The following is a 20,580-nucleotide window of genomic DNA, read 5'->3' as shown; positions in this document are numbered from 1 at the left end:
TTCATTCTATGGACGAGCTAATAGCTCACGTAAGATCTAACCCAGCCTCACAATCTGTGAGAGCAGAACAGTCCTCTAGTGGACTCCGTAGGGATTATGTCCCACTGTATAAGTCCCTTCCATATAAACCGAAGCCTGTCCCGATATCCCCGGGGCGCGGGGTTTCCCGCTCGTGTGGGAGCGCGGAGGGATGCGGGTGGAAGGAGGGAGGATGGTTATGTGCACTTACGAACCCCCTGGCTACTGGTCATACGGGAGTGGTAATAATCAATGGATTTAGAGTTACAGCCCTTCTAGACTCCAGCAGCAACATCTCTATTGTTGATTGCCGTTATGTACTACCGCAACAGTGGACGAGGAAAAAGACCAGTATCTGGTGTATACACGGCGAAACTCGTTTATATAAAACCGCTCTATGTGCCATAAGCTTTGAGGGGTTAGTAAAAAAGTTCTCCGTGGCGGTCCACACACACCCACCTTCTCCTGTGATCCTAGGGCGGGACTGGTCTGACAGTAAATGCGGTGTACTGATAACTACTCCCCGTAACCCTGTAGGCCTAGTCATAGAAGGGACAAACCCAACTCAGGCTGTTTCCACGCCGTGTAACCTGCCGGAGGAGAAAGATACAGAAGACTCCGAGGAGGACAGGGAGGCTCCTGGGCCGTCACACTTAAACACGTCATCAACCCGGGCCTCGACGAGTCGGGAGGACTCCCCGCCCCTTGAGGTCAGTCCGGACCCTCTCTCCGAAATACTATTTCAATTCAAAAAAACACCGGCGTCTTTCAGGAGAGAGCAATGGAATGACGACTCCCTGAAGTCTGCTAAAAATGCAGTTATGCTTGTCAATGGCCAACGCACTCATCAGCCCATGTTTCGCGGCCCTCACTTTGTACTAGACAATGATCTGTTATATCAAGTAGCTGATCATGAGGGCGGGGTGCGGAAGTTGCTGCTAATCCCACGAACCTACCGGCGGCAGGTTTGCGAGTTGGCGCACGCCCACCTCCTGGGAGGCCATTTAGGCACCGAAAAGACTTTATAGAGCGGATTAAGCTCAGATTTTATTGGCTGGGAATAAATGAGGAGGTTTGCCGTTTTTGCATCTCTTGTCCAGAATGTCAATTACGGCAAATTCCTGGGAGGGACCGCGCTCCTCTCATTCCCCTCCCCCTGATTGATGTTCCCTTTGAGGGTATTGGGGTCAACATAGTAGGACCTCTGGAGCCCTCAGCCCAAGAACATAAATATATATTAGTCCTTGTAGATTATGCTACCCGATATCCAGAGGCAGTTCCGCTGCGCTCTGCTACTACTAAAGCTATCGCACGGGAAATAGTGGGTGTAATTGCACGTGTCGGGGTCCCTAAAGAAATCCGGCCAAGTTACTCAAAATAAAGCACTTAAGGACCGCGGTGTATCATCCTCAAACCGATGGTCTTGTCGAGAGGTTCAATCAGACTCTCAAGCAAATGCTGTTCAAGGTGGTCAGCGCGGACGAGAGGAACTGGGATCAGCTCCTCCCCCTCATGCTCTTTGCTTATCGGGAAGTCCCACAAGCCTCTACGGGGTTCTCTCCTTTTGAACTGTTGTATGGACGGCAACCCCGAGGATTATTGGATGTTTTAAAAGAAGGATGGGAAGGAGAGGCTCTTCCCTCTGTCAATATATTAGAGTATATCGCGCAGTTTCGCGATCGATTCGGAAAAATCCGACCTATTTTAAAAAGTCACATGGAAGAGGCGCAAGCAGCATAGGCCCACTATTATGATCGTGGCACTGCTCTCCGGGAGTTCCAACTGGGGGATTGGGTCATGGTGTTGGTCCCTACCTTGCATTCTAAGTTGCTTGCCCATTGGCAAGGCCCATATGAAGTTAAGGAGAGGAAACGGCTCGTCGATTATTTGGTGAAACAACCCAATCGTCGGCCGAGTGAGTGGGTATATCATGTCAACTTGCTGAAGCCGTGGAAGGAGAGGGATCCCGATCCCTCCTCCGCTCAGCCCCGCTCTATCTTTGCTCAGAATGACAGCCTTAACTTCGGTCGCGACTTGAATGCTAAACAGAGACAGGAACTCGAGACAGTGATCTTGTCCGTTCCAGAGGTAGTGAGTGAGCAACCCGGAAGGACCTCTCTGATTGCGCACGACATAGTGACAGAACCTGGAGTTGTTGTACGAGAATGCCCATATCGTCTTCTCGAAGCAAAGAAGGCAGAAATGGAGCTTGAGATCAAGTGCATGCTGGAGCTAGGTGTGATTGAGGAAAGTTATAGTCCCTGGTCCAGTCCAGCTGTCTTGGTCAGTAAGCCCGATGGGAGTTGGAGGTTTTGCAACGACTTCCGTCGACTGAATCAAGTCTCCCAATTTGACGCCTATCCAATGCCTCGCGTGGACGACCTCCTCGAGAGGCTTGGACAAGCAAAGTTTTTGACCACACTTGACATGACAAAGGGGTACTGGCAGGTTCCTTTAACTGACTCCGCGAAGGCTAAGACCGCGTTTAGCACCCCAAGTGGGCACTGGCAGTACAGGGTCCTCCCATTCGGGTTACATGGGGCTCCAGCAGCTTTTCAGCGTCTGGTGGACAGAGTGCTCCGGCCTCATAACGCATTTAGTGCTGCTTATTTGGATGACGTTGTCATCTATTCCAGCACATGGAAGGATCACGTGTGGCAGGTGGAAACGGTATTGCGGACACTTGGTGAAGGCGGGCTTCGAATTAACCCAAAGAAGTGTTTCTTTGGATTAAAAGAAGCTAAGTATTTGGGCTACCTGGTGGGTCGTGGTGCCGTGAAACCACAGTGCTCCAAAGTTAATGCCATATTAAACTGGCCCCGTCCGAATACCAATCGACAAGTGCAGGCTTTTCTCGGGTTAGCTGGGCACTACCACCAGTTTGTACCCCGGTTCTCCGAGACAGCAGCATCCTTGACAGACCTAACAAAGAAGAGGGCCCCAAACCACGTGGTATGGACTGACAAGACTGCCACTGCATTTTGTGACCTAAAACAGGCCCTTACGTCAGCACCCATATGGAAAGCACCCAACTTTGCACTTCCTTTCATACTCCAGACGGATGCTTTGGACACAGGCCTGGGGGCCGTGCTGAGCCAAAGTGTTAATGGTGTTGAACACCCCGTCATGTACCTGAGCCGGAAACTGCTGGATCGGGAGACCAGGTATGCGGCAGTGGAACGAGAGGCTCTTGCAATAAAATGGGCGATTACGCAGTTGAGGTACTACCTCTTGGGCCATGAATTTACTCTGGTGATGGACCATGCACCCCTCCAGTGGATGGCCCTTCACAAGGAGTCAAATCAGCGGGTCACTAAGTGGTTTCTTGACCTCCAACCATATAAGTTCTCACTTGTTCACCGGAAGGGTTCTCTCCATGCCAATGCGGATGCTCACTCTCGAGTCCACGACCTCTCGGATAGGTCCGCCCGACCTGATGGGTCTGGGCTAATGGGGGGGGCCTTGTCACACACGTGCGCATGGGAAACAGCTGAAGGGCCTAAACACTAGTAATTCTACGCCAGGCCAGGGGGCGGCGGAGTGTACTAACTATCTCTCTCAGTCCCTTGCAGACCTTTCCCGGGAAATCCCGCCTCTTGCTGGCCCCAAAGATGACGTCACTTCCGGACACGAGGACGCCACTCCCAGTTCCTGCAACGTTGACGTCATTTCCTTTCCAGGCCTTTAAAACGGCCATCTTGCCTCAGTACAGGCAGTTCTGTTCTGGACTCTGAACTATACACATCTTGTATAAAAACAAGCAATTTTGCAGCCGAGCATATTATACGGGTGGCTGCCCCAACTCTTTATGATGTCTCTGACTCATTCTTGTGACAACACACATATAAACTTTCTGCAGAACATGCATAAACACATATAAATAACTGAAAAACGCTTGCAGTAGGACATTAAGCCCAAATTCATGTTTTAATTTAACAAACAAATCCTCCTCCTGATCCCCTGAAACACACAAATATATAAAACAAATAAAATTGCAAATCAAAGACAAACCATGTATAGGAATGCTGTCCAACTCGTCATGGGAGAATGATCGAAGTGATTGCTGATATAGTTGAAATGCTGGAAAACTGGAGTAATTGTAAATGAGTGGAAAACAAATAGCAGACTACATGATCTCCAAAACAAACAAACAAAAAAAAAAATAGCTCTAAAAATCTCCCTGTGAATTTTATGGCAAAAGCGCAAAAAGTGCTTTAAAGTGGCTACGTTACTGATGGCTGGTTGTTCCTGTAGTGATCAGGGATGATTACAGTATACTGTATTGTAAATCTGTGACCAAAGTAGCTTAGGATCTGTTGTTAGTGATGTTCAGTAGTTCAGGGTTTCCCAAGCTCAGTCCTGGGGTTTCACTGTGGTTGTTTCTTTTCATCCCAAATAGTTTCATAATGGTTTAGTCTTACTTCTAAATTATGCTATTGTTTAATAAATCATTTTTTCCTCTTTATTTTGCATTTTCCTAGTATATTTACCAAGTACACCAAATTTAGAAATTTGCATTCTTGCCATATTTAGAAATGTTAACATTCTTTTACTCTATTCTTTTTAATTCACCCTTTGCTGTAGAGTTTATTATACCCTTGATTGTATATTGTTGACCACAGTAGAAACCACATGCAGTCAGTAAGGTAGCCATCCTAATGTTAGTGAGAACATGAATGCAAACTACAAAAGACTGTGTACAAAGTACTGTACATAATACAGTAAATGCCACTTTATCTTAAAATTTTAATTTGTGTCTGGCATTATTCAATGAGATCGCTTGTAGGCTATGGGAAAATGAAATTCATTTAAAGAAGATTCAAAATAAAAAAATCAATTCATTACTTATACTGGTGGCTGAAGAGTTTTGAACAGCAATGGCTAAATTTGTTAGTTGGTCCCCCCTGAAGAGCTCCCAAAATATTAAATCACATCCAGCACACTAGAATTTAGCAAGTGCTCAATAAGACCAGAGATGAAATCTCTCCTCTGTGTTCCTCCTCAAGATCATTGGGAGTCCACGGGAGTGGCACCTTTTTAAAGATGGAGAGATTTCTGTTACTTTTGTTAGTGGGACCGACATTATGGTTGGGCCTGGGGCCAACACTGATTGCTTATGTTTTCTCTGAATTCACAATCCATGTGGGAGATAAATAGGTTGGAGGACATAGAGTATATGCTTTAGGGAACCTTCAAAAATGTTGACAAATATCATTTATACAATTCTCAGTTTCTGAAACCACTTTTTCCAGTACAGGTGTCTGTTCCAGCAGACATGTGGGAAACCAACCCAAGATGGAATAATAAGGCAATCCAGGGAGCACTCGCACAAACTAGCCCTACCACCTTCTACTCATAACGGCCAACTGACACTTGCTGAAAAAACCTATGATGTTCACACAGGGGCAAACTGAAAGTCTCATGCACACAGCTCTGGGGTTAAGAGTAAATATGTTGTCTGAACTGTGCCACTGGGTCTCAAAAGCACAACAAGAATGTTTTTTCTTGAAACAGAAGTTCCATTTGTACAATCTGTGCTTTATTTTTCCAATCAAATGCCTTATATGAAGTACATAATGAGTGCAATATTATAAAGATACAGTATGTGCCTACTGTGTAAAAAGTAGCACATTTCCATATTTATACAGTGCTGTGAACATGCTTTGACATGAAAAGGTGAGGACAGCATGAATAATAGGGGAATGCTGTGTTTTCAAGTCTGTAACTGTCTGTTTCAGAGATCTTCACCATAAGACACAAATGCAGCTTTCTGTAGTAATGCCAAGCGACATGTAGTCACATACTATGGATTGTCTACAGAATAAATGGAGTACCCACATGTGCTATCAAGCAGCTGCAAAAGGTCCAGAATGCAGCAGCCTGCCTTGTATTTAACCAGCCGAGACTGGCACATGATACTCCTCTCTTCAGGTCGCTACATTGGCATTAAGTTCAAGTCCCTGATACTTGCCTACAGGGTAGTCAGTGGGTCAGCACTTGAGTATATGGAGACATTGGTGAGGTGCTATACACCTGCTCGCCCTCTCAGGTCTACCAAGGAAAAGCATCTAGTGATGCCGCCTCTGTGTGGTATCAAGTCTCAATCCAGACTCTTTTCCTGTGTAATTCCTTGTTGGTGGAACGAGCTGCCCAACTCCAATCCGAACCACTGACTCCCTCAATGCATTTAAGGAGAAACTGAAAACCCATCTGTTCTGTGAATATCTGTCGAACTGATTGCAAAAAAATTACTCTGTGATCTTTCATATTGTTGGATGATTTGGTGTTACATTATGTTTAATTGTTTTATCGATTGTTAATCTGTAATTGTAAATGTATTAGCTATTACATCTTTTCACTTTTGGCAATCAACTTTTGTTACCCATCCTGCTACACTTGTGTGTAGCAATTCACTTATGTTTACCTCATTTGTAAGTCCCTTTGGATAAAAGCATCTGCCAAAATAATAAATGTAAATGTAAACAAGAATACTAATAAATGTGCCACTTTCTAGACCCAAAATCCAAAATAATGCACTTGATTTCTGGTTTTAAAGCATTTAAAAAGCATTTGCTCGATTAGATAATGTGCTGTCAAAATACAGTGTCCATACAATACACCGTGCATCACAGACAAAGAATTCCATGTGCACAATGTTACACCGCTATTTAAAGGCCATTAGAACTCTTAAGAATTTAGAGCTTTCTTTAGTCTGCTGTCAGTTTGCTTATCATGTGTCACATTTCAATGCTCTTCCCCTTCTCTCTCCTTCTGGTAGTTATCAATAAATTAGTAGATCCACAGCAGACAACCACATTGAATCTGCACAATGTAACTTAAATTGCAGTATCGATTGGCATGCAGTATGCAAGGTTTACTGGAATTTTCCCTTTATGTGTGTAAATTTTTTATTTATCTAATCTTTTTTTTTTTTAGAAAAATGTCTGTCATTCCTAAACACCTCATACAATATTTTTAGTAGACCCCTTACATTAAAGCTGAAAGTCTACGCATCAATTCCATAATGATTGCTTATTTCAAATCCATTGTGGTGGCTCACAGAACCAAAATAACGAAAACTGTGTCACTGTCCAAATACTTATTGACCTGACTATAGTTTAAGAAGTCCGGGAAAAGAATGGAGAATTCAGAGAAGAGAAGGCAAACCCTTGGTCCCGATTTGAAACACAGACTCTTGCACCAAAAGATTAGAAAGTGTACAGAACAATCCTAGAGATTACAACAATTCATAACCAAGGAATGGAGTAAGAGTAAATAGTCAAACTAGTTATGAAAGTGAACTAGAACACAAAAGTTAGGATACACAGGCTGATGCAGTGCAATCTTAAATAGTCACTGAATGATTGTGCCACACATCACATTGATGCTAGTAACATGGTAGCAATCATCCTGATGATCAGTAGTAGTCTTGCTGATGCCAGATGTATAGTACACACGTCTGGAGACAACCGTGAGCGAACTTGCTTAAAACTGGGTGGGAACAATTAGATGGCTCACTGAGTGTCACATTTCTAAATTAATCCAACGCCTCATAGAGGTGGCACTCAAAGTAGGGGCGGTGATTTTGAACTTCAAAGACCAGAGGTGCTTTCATTAACCTGGACCAACAAAAGAGTAAGGTTCTGACTACGATGAACAGTCTAAAAAGTTCCCTAAAAAAATCCTACTAGACATATAAATGCGTGTCACAAGTGCGGAGAGCACGTTGCATGTTTTAAAAATAAACATAACCTGATGCAAGAGAAAAAGCTTTCTGTAGCATCAGATTATACATTGGCATTCGAAGACGTCAATGAACAAATGGTAAATGTGAATGATATGTTGTTGTAGGTGCTGTGTGTGCTTTCTGTTGTTCAGGATTACAGCAACAGTGCAGGAGTCAAGGTAGGCCTGACATAATTGGTAGCTATATTAATGAAATTATGAACAGCAAAATATGCATTTGAAGTTAACGGTGTGTCACACCGTTCAAAAAGAATGCCAATCAGAGAGCTGATAAGAAAGAGGTGTTAGAGATGAAGATTTCAGTACTCAAAACACCCAAATCAACAAATCTGCCTAATGACACCTGTAAAGCATGGGTAGGCTGCAGAGCATCCACCTTCTGACAGCACATCCAAACAATAACTAAAGGAAGTTAACGTTACTGTATAATCGGAAATGGAAACACACCACTTTAACACATAGTATATCCATAGACCACAATGCTTGTCTAAACTGCTTGTTATGTCATATAGTGATACACTAGTTAAAATAACAAAAAGTCATTGTGGCAGACAGAAGTACTTCTCAAACATGGAGCCCAGTAGCTGTGGTGGTCTGCATATGTGTGTGTGGCTGTCTGCCTCCACTATTAGTTACCTTGTGCTACTCAGTTCCTGAATTGATAACAGCAATTTTAGCTTTTTATTTTCTCCCAGCATCAGGAGGACAGCCTTATGCCAGGAGGACAGCCTTACCACCAGCCTGAAGAAGTTCACCCTGGATACCACAGATCCCTGCAGCCTTTCCCCCCCTCAGTTGGTTCACCACCTGTGCAATCTCAGTGAAACTGGGTGGTTCACAGCAAATTGGAGGATCAGCCTCAAGAACCATGGACCCATAGATATCCAACGTCCTAGCCGGAGGATCAGCTTTGAACAACTGCTTAAAGTAGCCAGCCCAGCGGGTCACAACTGCAATATCATCCGTAAGGACCGTTCCATCAGCTGCCCTGACTACGACTCTCCGAGGAACAGATTCAGATGTGCGTAATGCATCGATTCTTCTGTAAGCACAGATGGTGTGTCACTTGCTCACAGATTCCTCTAACAAACGCCTCTTTATCCGCCCTCAGAGCCCTTGCAGCTGTCCTTCTCAGTTCCTGGTACAGACCAGAGTTGCCATTGAGGTGTGCGCTGCAACTCCTCTCAATGATATCCAGGGTGCCCTGCGAGATGAAACACCTCCTTCTGGGAACACCGGTAACACCAACACAACCAACACAACCCTCAGTAACCTACAGGGTCTTGTCACAGAAGGCCTCCCACATCACATTAGGATCGGCAGTCGTACCCAAATCTGAAAGTTCCTTACACAAACTGCGTGCAAACTCCTTAGAAACAGCCTAGTCTTGGAGTCTGGCCAAGTCCAGGCTCATTTTCCTAGTAGGTGGTAACCTACTGGACCTAAGCTGGATCCTAAGAGTAGCAACAACAAGTGTGTGGTCAGAATTCACAAACTGGGCACTTCTGTAGACCCTGCAGTTTTGCAACAGCCTCCAGCATCTGCCCATGAGGATGTGATCGATCTCCTTCACCGCACCACCAGTATTGGAGTACCAAGTCCAACGATGTGGTTCAGGGTGCTGGAACCAGGATCCAGCAATTCGCAGCCCCTGACCTTTTGCAAAGCAAGGAACATGGAGCCACTTTCACCACGGTCACCAGAACCATGGGGACAGAGACAATCCTCATAGCCAGCCCTGTCAGCACCAGTGGCTACATTGAAGTCACCCATGACCAGAGGACTGCCACCTCGTGGGTACCCATCAACCACCGAGCGAAGCTGCGAATAAAATGTCTCCCTCGCCGAGACGTCACTCACCGCGGTCGGAGCATACACTGAGATAACAGACAAGGCACCCAGGTAGTGCTGTAATCTGAGTCTCATAATACGCTCGTTGAAAGGAGTGACATCGGACACCATCAGAAGAAGCCAATCCACTACAGCAACAGCTACTCCCTGAGTATAATAGCCATCAGACCGACCAGACCAATAAAATGTGTATCCACCTACAGAGATTGGGCCAGTCTCCGGTCTGCGCACCTCAGAGAGTGCCGCCACTGAAATGCAGAGTTTACGCAGCTCCTCCGACAGCAGAGGTAGATAATCATCTTGCTGGAGAGACAAGACATTCCATGCGCCCACCCATATGGGCCACCTCAAATTGGGACCAGAGTGCTGCCATGCAGCGGGCGACGCCTCAGCACCACACCAGTATCAGGCATCATCCCAACTGACTGGAAAACGGGACTTGTCATCCCTATCTGGAAAGGGAAAGGTGATCGCCTGGATTGCAGCAACTACAGGGATATAACACTGCTCTCAGTGCCGGGTAAGGTCCTTGCTAGGGTCGTCCTCAATAGGATTCGTGATCACTTGCTCACCTACCAGCCACTGGAACAGTCTGGTTTTACGCATAAGAAGTCTACCATCGACCACATCCTGGCACTGAGGGTTCTCATGGAGCGCAAACGCGAATATCGGCAGTTTCTTTGCAGCCTTTGTCGATTTTCGCAAAGCATTCAACTCAGTTGATCAAGCTGCCCTGTGGGACATCCTGAGGGTTCATAGGATCCCCTCGAGGTTGCTGGATATCATGGCTGGCCTGTACACTGGTACTGTGAGTGCTGTGCAGAGTGGAGGCAGGACCTCTGCATTTTTCTCAGTTGATTCTGGGGTTTGTCAGGGGTGTGTTCTTGCTTCTACTCTGTTCAATGCTTGTACGGACTTGGTGTTGGGCAAGGTCGTGGGGTCCAGCAGCTGTGGGGCATCTGTTGGTGAAGAAAGATTCACGGATCTTGACTTTGCTGACGATGCTGTGATCTTCGTGGAGTCTATGGAGGCTTTGATCAGGGCGCTCGAAAGACTGAGCGAGGAGTCGGAGTGTTCGGGCTTGTGAGTGTCCTGGATAAAAGCCAAGATCCAGGCCTTTAATGACCTCTTGGGCACAGCCATCAGCAGTGTGTCTGTTTGCGGAGAGAGTGTTGACCTTGTTGAGAGGTTTACTTACCTTGGCAGTGACATCCATGTCTCTGGTGACTCTTCCTATGAAGTCAGTAGATGGATTGGGAGAGCATGGGGGGTCATGAGGTTGCTGGAAAGGGGTGTGTGGTGCTCCCGATATCTATGCAAAAGGACGAAGGTCCAAGTCCTTAGAGTCCTGGTGCTTCCTGTCTTGCTATATGGTTGCAAGACATGGACGCTATCCAGTGACCTGAGACGAAGATTGGAATCCTTTGGTAATGTGTCTCTCCGGATAATCCTTGGGTACCGTTGGTTTGACTTTGAGTCGCATAAGGCACATTACCTGCATTGTGAGGGAGCGTCAGTTACGGCACTATGGCCATGTGGTGCTTTTCCCCCAAGGGTGATCCGGCTCATAAGATCCTCATTGTTGGGGACCCGAGTGGCTGGACCAGGCCAAGAGGTCAACCACGTAACACCTGGCTGCGGCAGATAGAGGGTTATTTCCGGAGGGTGGGACTGGACCGCATGTCTGCCTGGGGGGCTGCAAACCGGGATCCCGAGTTGTTTCGTCATGTATTGGGTACGGCAACGCACTGTACCAGTGCATGCTCCCCAACTTGACTTGACTTGACTTCAGCATCAAGTCTTTTGTTCGGTTTCTTTTGCTCTGTCGCTAAAACTCCAGTGGTTTATATTTTGTGAACTGGTGGAGTTGGGGTTGTATGTTTTAGTCTGTGCAGTGCAGGATTTTGCTGCTATTCATACCATTTTAACGAATTTTATTCTCTTCTGAGAATTATGTGTAGCCCTGTCATACTAGGCGACCAGCAAACAATCACAGCAGTGCATCCATAAGAAAATATCACAAAATGATTTTGTGTGAATGGTGAAACAAGTTTACCACAAGCTTACACCACTGTCATAATGATAGAATTAAATAACAATGACCAGAATGGATATTAATGCCAAGAAAAGCTTGGATATTGTATAAAATACCCAAATATTAAGATTTATGACAGTGAGTCGATTTAAAATACTTAAATCGAAAAACTTAAGACAATGTGAACTGCACTCTGCCAATCTTAAACAGAGGCAGGAAATTAGACAATGTGGTTGGATTGATGGCATCATGTGGTTGTAATGGCCGTAGAAACAACAAACAAGATATCCATGTCCATTAAAATACAATACAAAATGGCAATGATCACAAAATAAAAAAACAAAATGAAGACTTGAAATAGAAGTAAAGATAAAAAGTAAAAATAATGCCACATTAGATATCTATAATAGTATACAGCAGTAACTGCATAAATATATTGATTTACAAGAAGATGAAAAAGAACAACTACAAAAATCATACAATCAAATAACTGTAGTAAGATGGACTACAGAATTGTTGGTTCAGAGATGTAGGGACATCAGGAGTTGTTGAAGGGGCAGGGAAAGGGAGATAGCTGTAGCCATATATATATATCTTTATATATAATACGCTGCCGTCGCTGTCCATTTGTCTGTCCAGGATTTTAAATCACCTGTTGCTTGAAAAACTGTTTGACCTATTGACCTAAAATTTGGTGCACATATACTATGTGACATCTACTATCCGTTTTTGCTGTGATGATTGACCTCCAAGGTTATTCCTGTTTTTATTTTTATTTTATTTTATTGTAGAATCAGCTCTCGGCAGTGGGCAGCATGGAGGCCATGCAGCACATACATAAGGGTGCCGTTCTTATTGCTACCACCTTCGCCGTCACTTCCCCTACATCTTCATATCTTAAAGGAAAGGGAGATAGCTGTAGCCATATATATACTGTATATATATCTATCTATCTATCTATATCTATATCTATATATATATATATATATATATATATATATATATATATATATATATATATATATATATATATATATATATATATATATATATATATATATGGGCGGCACGGTGGCGCAGTGGGTAGCGCTGCTGCCTCGCAGTTGGGAGATCTGGGGACCTGGGCTCGATTCCCGGGTCCTCCCTGCGTGGAGTTTGCATGTTCTCCCCGTGTCTGCGTGGGTTTCCTCCGGGTGCTCCGGTTTCCTCCCACATTCCAAAGACATGCAGGTTAGGTGGATTGGCGATTCTAAATTGGTCCTAGTGTGTGCTTGGTGTGTGGGTGTGTTTGTGTGTGTCCTGCGGTGGGTTGGCACCCTGCCCAGGATTGTTTCCTGCCTTGTGCCCTGTGTTGGCTGGGATTGGCTCCAGCAGACCCCCGTGACCCTGTGTTCGGATTCAGCGGGTTGGAAAATGGATGGATGGATATATATATATATATAGTATACAGTATAGTTTGGATCTGTTTTTCTTGTGGATCGGTTGAGTAAATATTTTAGGTACAGTTCTGTTTGCCTACTCCTTTGGTAGTGTTGTTTTGGTCTGCATGGTTGGTTACACTTTACAGAGTGGTATGTTGTACTGCAGTCCCTCTGCCTGCTCTGTCTGGTCAGCCATGGTGTCCACATGTCCACACCAGTGTAGGTCTCACACTCCCCTTTTACAGATGTTTTCAAAGTGGAATCCTAGTTACTGAGGAATGACAGTGACTGGACAGTTTTTTTTAGCATGTAGGTATTTAATAATAGCCAGCGCTTACTCCTTTTGTTCCATGATCATAAATAGTATGGAAAAAGGAAATATGGGTCATTGCCACAGCTATCTCTAAAATACATTCACTTTGCATTTAATAACATTCAACTGTAGGAAGCATTTATGAAAGCAAGCAGTGACATGTATTTCCTTAAAAATAAGTCATTTGACAGTCATGCGACTAGGGCATTATTATTTGCATAGTTAAAAAAAGGGTCAGTATTACCTATTATTATAAGACAGGTTCATTTTGTCACATGAGTGACATGCTGTCATTTGTCCGACATTTGTCTTGATAACTGACATTTTATTCAGTCAGTTTCTACAACAGTATGATTTTGCAGAGGCTCACCATGGGGCTTAACAAGGCAGCAGTCCAGCTTTGACATAGTAAAGCTCCATGTTTAACTAAATATGTTTACATTTCCAAGTTATGCTTATGACAACAAATTAACTTACATAAAATTAATTCTACAATGCCAGATACAGTATTTAGAGCTTCATATTCTAAAAGGAAAACCTCTGAGGAAATCGCTATGTATGTGGCAGTACACATGAGGGGGGCAACTGCACCTGTTGGAAACAGTCAGTAGTAAGAAATTATGACTGAGCCAGAAATAAAATGTCTTGTTGATATTTAGCCAACAATGGTGTTACACGGTAAATATTCAAAGCTAAGGAAATAATCAAGCGTCTAAAGAAAGCAACATCAACAGTATAAATCATTTCCAGCCAAGATGAGCTTTTTTCAGTTAGTAGCATGACCAGTGAGACTTAGCATTTGACACTACTCTTAAAGCATCTTCTGCTTCCTTTTAAACAGAAACCCCAACTGGCAAAGGGTACACAAAGAAGACAGTGGAACAATATATCAGGAAAAGCAATCCTCCTGTCAGTGCTGTCTTCCTGGCATGAAAAAATACAAAGAAGGTGCATGCTGAATAGTCGCTCAGGAAGATCCACAAAAAAAAGCATAGTTTAAACAATTCCTAATAGACTGTAACAAAAAGTTCAGAACAGGAGTTAAGACTTATGAAAAACGGATAAAGACGTTATTTACTCAACAAATTCTATACCCAAAATTCAAAGTCTTGAGATAGGCATGCCTAACCATGTGCTACTTGCATGGTACAAAATGCCACTTTAAATCAATGTGAAAACTTGGAAGCAATCATGTAATCTGTCACACACTGTGATTTACTTATGTTTCAGTGACTGAGGATTTGCAAGATTTTAGCAACAGCAGTGCTTAAACGTCACATGCCGTCTATTTAAAATTTGTTGTGAGCTGTTTCAGGGTGTAAATCTGACACTGCCTTTAGGTAAAAACACATGATAATACATTCCCGCAATTGTCTTCCCCTGTCAAAAGTATAATTTACAATGCAAAGCGAACAACAGTGTTCTATTAACTAATGTTGTCTTATTTTAATTTCTTATTTTGTCTTTTATTTTTCTTTTCTTCATTATGTAAAGCACTTTGAGCTACTTTTTGTATGAAAATGTGCTATATAAATAAATGTTGTTGTTGTTCTGATTTCCTACTTATTATGGTAAGTTAAAAATGTACACATTGCGTAACGCTGAGGTGCATTTGAGGACTGTTTCAATTTTTGTTTACTTCATCAAAAAAAGACCATACTTTCACATATTAAACATTTTATAATAATGACTCATATTCAGAATCACAGCAATTACAGAATACAATTGCATGCATTACTAGAGTACATAAAATGCATATTTTTTTCAATGGTATTCTGCTAACACTTGTAATTCAAAAGAAATGCACAATGCGGAAGTTGTGACACTTTTCCTCACCACTGAATGTGATTCTGCTTTAAAAATGTGTGTGCCTTTTTTGTGGGTGTTATAGAAAATATTCCTTGAGCCATCGTTATAAATTAAATCCAAACATGGACGTTCTTTGTTTGCACCAGCTGATGCTATTGTTCAAGTAACATGGTGGACTGAAGAAATTTAACAGAGAGCTTCCTTTAATTAGCAAGGTTCATTTCCATATACTGTAGTGACTACGAAGCATTTCAATCACACCAATCAGGATACAGTTAAGTAGTACAGTCTAGAAACACACCACTGCTATTAAGTGTTATATAAAGTTCCAAAACAGTTCATTAAGAGTCATCGGTGAATACCTGGTTAAAAGAAACAAATTCATACATGTAACCTGTTCTCACAGAACAAAATATAAAGTTAAATGTTCAATATGATCTGATTTTCTAATTAAATGTTCAGATACAAATGAAGTCAGGATGTGCCCGTCTAATAGGCAGGCTATTTCAAGAACTGCTTTTCTTTTCTCTTACAGTAGGTATGCCTTTTTAAAATATGATTCAAATAACAATTTGTTATGTATGCATTTTGTGGTTATGCCTAATCTGAATGTGATTCAATTAAAAATGTGAATGTCTGTTTTTGTGGGCATGTCTTTTGTGAATATGATTCAGTTTACAATTTGTTTGTATGCCTTTTTTGTGGGTATGCTTTTATTGTAAATCAATTAAGAATTATTCCTTTTTCATTGTAAAATGGACATTCTTCACATGATTGAATTATTGCTACAATTGGTTATTATTATTATTGTTCTACTATAAATTGTCATTACTTGTTTTGGACATGTGATGCAGGCCAATGGTTAAGAGAAAGAAATCATGCTTGGAAAAATCTTGGGAACAAGAAGATCACAACGACAATGAACATACTGAATAGATACCATGAAAAATCACAAAGGCCAGGAGGAAGCTGGCCCAGAGAGTCGGCAAATGTCTGAAGCAACTGTACAGATGAATCCATTCAACTATTATTTAATTGTTTGAGAGTGTCACCTCTCTCAGTGGGTTCCCTCATTCCCACCAGGGTCAGCAACCAATGCCACCCAATTATCTAGGGGAAACATATAGAAATATATCTACATTAATATTTACCAGATATTTTTAAATGCAATCACACTGGATAATTAGAATACAGAAAGAACAGAAATTAAAATGTATAATATGATTACACACTTATTTTAATTAAGCACTTGTTTTACTCTGTGATTCTTTACCTTATATGACGCTGTTACTTTTAAAGTATATGGTAATCTCACCAATATGGTTTGACCACTGTTATGCACCGATATGCACTGAGTCTGACATGTAACCACTCCGCCAATGTAAAATAACACCCTGAAAGCCAATGCCTAAGACTGGGTGGAGGATTAGTGATAAGGAGTCGTGGTTGAAAAGCATATTAGAAAAAGACGGCAAAATGCCAAACCAGCGTCAGCTATTAGCATAATGAATAATGAACTTGGATGGCCATCACCTAACAAAGTGGGCATGACTGAAGGGCGATTGCACAAAGGTGGCAAAAAGCCATTGGGTATTGCCCATTAGTGTAACAGGAGTGTCAAAGTATCTTATCTATGTTAAGCTATATGTAAAAAAGTTTAATGCTCAGGAATAGTAGCTTTTTCCTCAAACAGAACACAGCTTTTTATTATGTTTAATAAAAGTCTAAACTGAAACCTGTGTGAATTCCTGGCCTTGGATATTATTGGCTTGGGATTTTATTCTACTACAAATACTGCAACCCATTAATCATTATGCAGACACACTCCTTGCTTTAAAGTGGACATACATGACAACATTTAGGGCTTTAGTTTCACAAAGTAGACTGGTATCTGATTAACCTCTCCTGCCTCCGAGGGGACTCATTGTTCAGGAAAATAACTAAGTGTGGCTTCAGTCATGAAAATGAGTGTGAAATGGTGGCATGCTAGTCTTTACAAAAAGAAAAAGCTTTAAAAAATAATGAATCTTAGCTTTAATTAGTGAGAACCTGTTTCTATTTTACTGCACTTCACTAGTATAAATGGAGAACATATTAGATTTGATGGACACCAACAACTGGCCCATATTCTCCACCCCATGGTTAGCTCTACAAGCAATCTGGAGTCCATCCAATATTATCCTAACATGCTCAGAAGTTTTACTGTTGTTAATGCAACTGGAAATTCACTATAGTGTATCAGATATTTTGAAACAAAGATTATAATTCACTATTTGCAGTATCCAAACAATAATTGAAAAAAGAGGTGCAAACAATCTGGCAAATAATAATAATAAAAATGATAGCAAAAATAAGCAAATAGTACATTTTATTATTGCTCCAAGCCTTAATGTACCGCCTTTCCAAACTCTACCATGTGTCACTGGTGGCTCAGAGGCTTTACACTGCAGCATATAACAATCCATACACAATGAACAATAACCATACTGGCCCCGATATTATTAAATGATTTTTAGATATTTGCAAAATACACTTTGATTGGGTACTGCTATTATAAAAACATAATCAAGCACAAGGCAAAATCTGTTTGTAAAGGTTACAGGGTATTGACTCATGATTATAAAAGTTCTATTTTGTTGTAAAAGCTGTATATAATAAAACAATGGTTTAAGTTCCAGGTTCAATGTATATTGTCTTGTGTGCACAGTTTAGTGGATTTCTTGATTGTTTTCCCACAGACTCGTGGAAGTAGTGCAGTACGAACAACAGACTATGACCTGGATTGGCTGTGTAGCGGCTTCATGAGTGAGAATGAAAACTGCTCCAAAACACCACAGAGGAAGGAAAAACGGGACTCTGCAGGATGGATGAGATCTTCAGTAATACTGTTTGCTGTTCTAAGGCAGTGTATCCTGAGCAGAAGGCAGCTGTGCATGAGTAACATTAGGAGAGGACTTTGCCATCTTCTGTAGTGCTTTGTGGTCCTCATCTTAGCAGTGGTGATATGACAAGGCTGTAATGCAACCAGTGAGAAAGGACTAGAAAAACTGAAAAAATCTGGGCTTTCTTTAGACACTTGAGAATGTAGAGGCACTGGTGAGGTTTATTGATGATAGCCAAGATTTGTTATAACAACTTAAGGTCTTCACTGATGGTGGCTGCTGAAAACTGCTGATGGTCTACAGATCATCCCTGTAAGATCTATGACCAGTTCATGGGTTGTGCTGAAATACATTTTGCTAGAACCACTATGTTAGAAGGCAAAGCTTTTCTTTATAAAACACACCTATCACAGTTGGTAACCAGACCTAAGATGGTGGTGCCATTATTAAGTTTAATAATGGGGTTGAAGCAGGGCCGGATTTATATGAAAAGAGGCCCTAGGCTATTCCACTTATGAGGCCCTTTCACCTTCCATTTTTAAGTTTGTAAATTACATGAGAGATAATAAAATTTTGCTAACAATTTGAATGTAGGCCCCTCTTGATCTTGAGGCCCTAGGCTGAAGCCTAGTTAGCCTATAGGAAAATCCGGCCCTGGGTTGAAGCTATATTTTGTCACACTATCATAGTTGATCAAGAAATAGAGCAGGGACAGCTGGATACTTGTGTTGAGGTTCAGTGTAGAAGAAGTGAGTTTGCTGAGTGAGCCCACACATGCTGGGGTCTGTCATTAAGATCCAAAGTGGTGACTATTCTTCATGTAATGTATACTGTAGATGTAAATATTAGTCTAAGCACTCGGCATTCTTAAAAAGAATCTTCAACCTTCCTCATTCTATTGATCCTCAGTATAGTTTTTGTAAATACAGTACTTTTAGAGGACATCACAAGGCTTCTTTTTTAGTTATCTAAACTAACTAAATAGTTATCTATTTAGTTAATCTGCCATGTGTCTTCCTCTCTTCTTTTTCATTTCTTGGTATGATTTACCACCTTTCAGGTAATATAACATGTCTTGCTTTTGCTTACCTCTTGGTTTCTTTCTCTCCAGATTACCCCCAGCATTATTTTCAACAGCCCATCTTCTCTTAGTACATTTCCCATTACGTTTTGTTGCCTTCTTCTCACTATTTCAAGCAAGCTCCTTTATTCACTAATCCTTTCCAGCACTTTTTCAATAGATAATTTTCCATCCATTTCCATAGTCGCAGTTCAGAAGTTTCTAATTGATTTATATCCCCTTTGCTTATTGTCCAAGCCTCTCCACCATATAACGCAACACTCCAGAGTACTGTTTTTAATATTCTTTTCTTTAGTGTTCTTTCCACTCTGTTTGTTAGCAATTTTCATTTTTCGTTGAAAGCTACTTTTCCTATTACTTTTCCTCTTATTATAAATATTTTTATTTCTTTTTCACTCCTTTCATCCCTTGACAGCATACTTCCCAAATATTTAAAGCTGTCCACTTCTTGTAAGATGTGTTCTCCAATTTGCATTACTGGTTTTATTGTTCTTTTCTTTGATATACGAATCACTTTTGTTTTCTTTATGTTGACCTTCATTCCATACATCTTACATGTTTACTTTTTTCATGAGACTCTGTAGTCATTCTTCATTGCTTGATGTTATTACTTTATCGTCTGCAAATATTACTAATGTAATCCATGTTCCTCCAACTTTCAGCCTGACTCGTTTGTCAGTACTTCTTTAATTAATTTCTCAACATAAGTATTATACAGGATTGGTGAGAGTGACCAGCCCTGTCTATTATCACTTTCTGTTTGACGTGTCTCAGTTCTGTTACAGCACAAGTGGCTAAGAATCTACAATATAATAAAATGCTAAGGTCTTGACCAGTCTCTGAGCAATCTGATTGGTCAATTTGGTTTTGGTGTGACTGATCAGTTTAGCTTTGCAGATGTGATAAAAAGAGGAACTGCGAGTGTGAGATGAACAAAGAGAAATAAAGGCATATGAGCCACACAAAGAGAGATGATGACACCTGGTAGGTTATTGAAAGCTTAGGAATAAAAAAATATTTTAAGACATGTGACTCATTTCCTCCCTTTGTGGATCTCTAGCTACAAATATATATTTATATAGATAGATAGAGATTTTTTAACATGTTTCTTCTAATGTCACTTTGCACATTGTTTTTGAACCATTCATATTTCTTACCCAACCTCGCAGAAGTTCATAAGCAGTTATTCCCAAGGACCACCAATCAACAGGATAAGAATAACCAGGACCTCCTTCCAGGAAAGAATGGAAAATCTCTGGAGCTATTAAAGAAAAGAAAAGAAAATATATTAAAAGGTGAGTTATAACATCCACAGTGCATGCAATTACTTCACTTGAATACTAAATGTATATCTTAGTTCAGTCTTTGCTTATAACATTATATATACATCTGAATGATAAGATGAGCAGTGCATGTATAATGCA

General features: G+C 41.5%; 1 protein-coding gene across 1 annotated transcript in view; it reads right to left on the bottom strand.

Moving 5' to 3' along the window:
* LOC114652772 (serine/threonine-protein kinase 32B-like) overlaps positions 1-20,580 on the bottom strand; it is a 323,284-nt gene that overhangs the window by 25,026 nt on the left and 277,678 nt on the right. The window contains exon 7 of the mRNA XM_028803089.2: positions 20,314-20,417. Coding sequence (XP_028658922.2) covers positions 20,314-20,417 — 104 coding nt within the window. The remainder of the gene's footprint in view (positions 1-20,313; positions 20,418-20,580) is intronic.

The sequence above is a fragment of the Erpetoichthys calabaricus genome, chromosome 5 (genome assembly GCF_900747795.2).
Source record: "Erpetoichthys calabaricus chromosome 5, fErpCal1.3, whole genome shotgun sequence".
Classification (NCBI taxonomy): domain Eukaryota; kingdom Metazoa; phylum Chordata; class Cladistia; order Polypteriformes; family Polypteridae; genus Erpetoichthys; species Erpetoichthys calabaricus.
The sequence above is the reverse complement of the archived record's forward strand: the minus strand, read 5'-3'. Positions and strand labels throughout refer to the sequence as shown.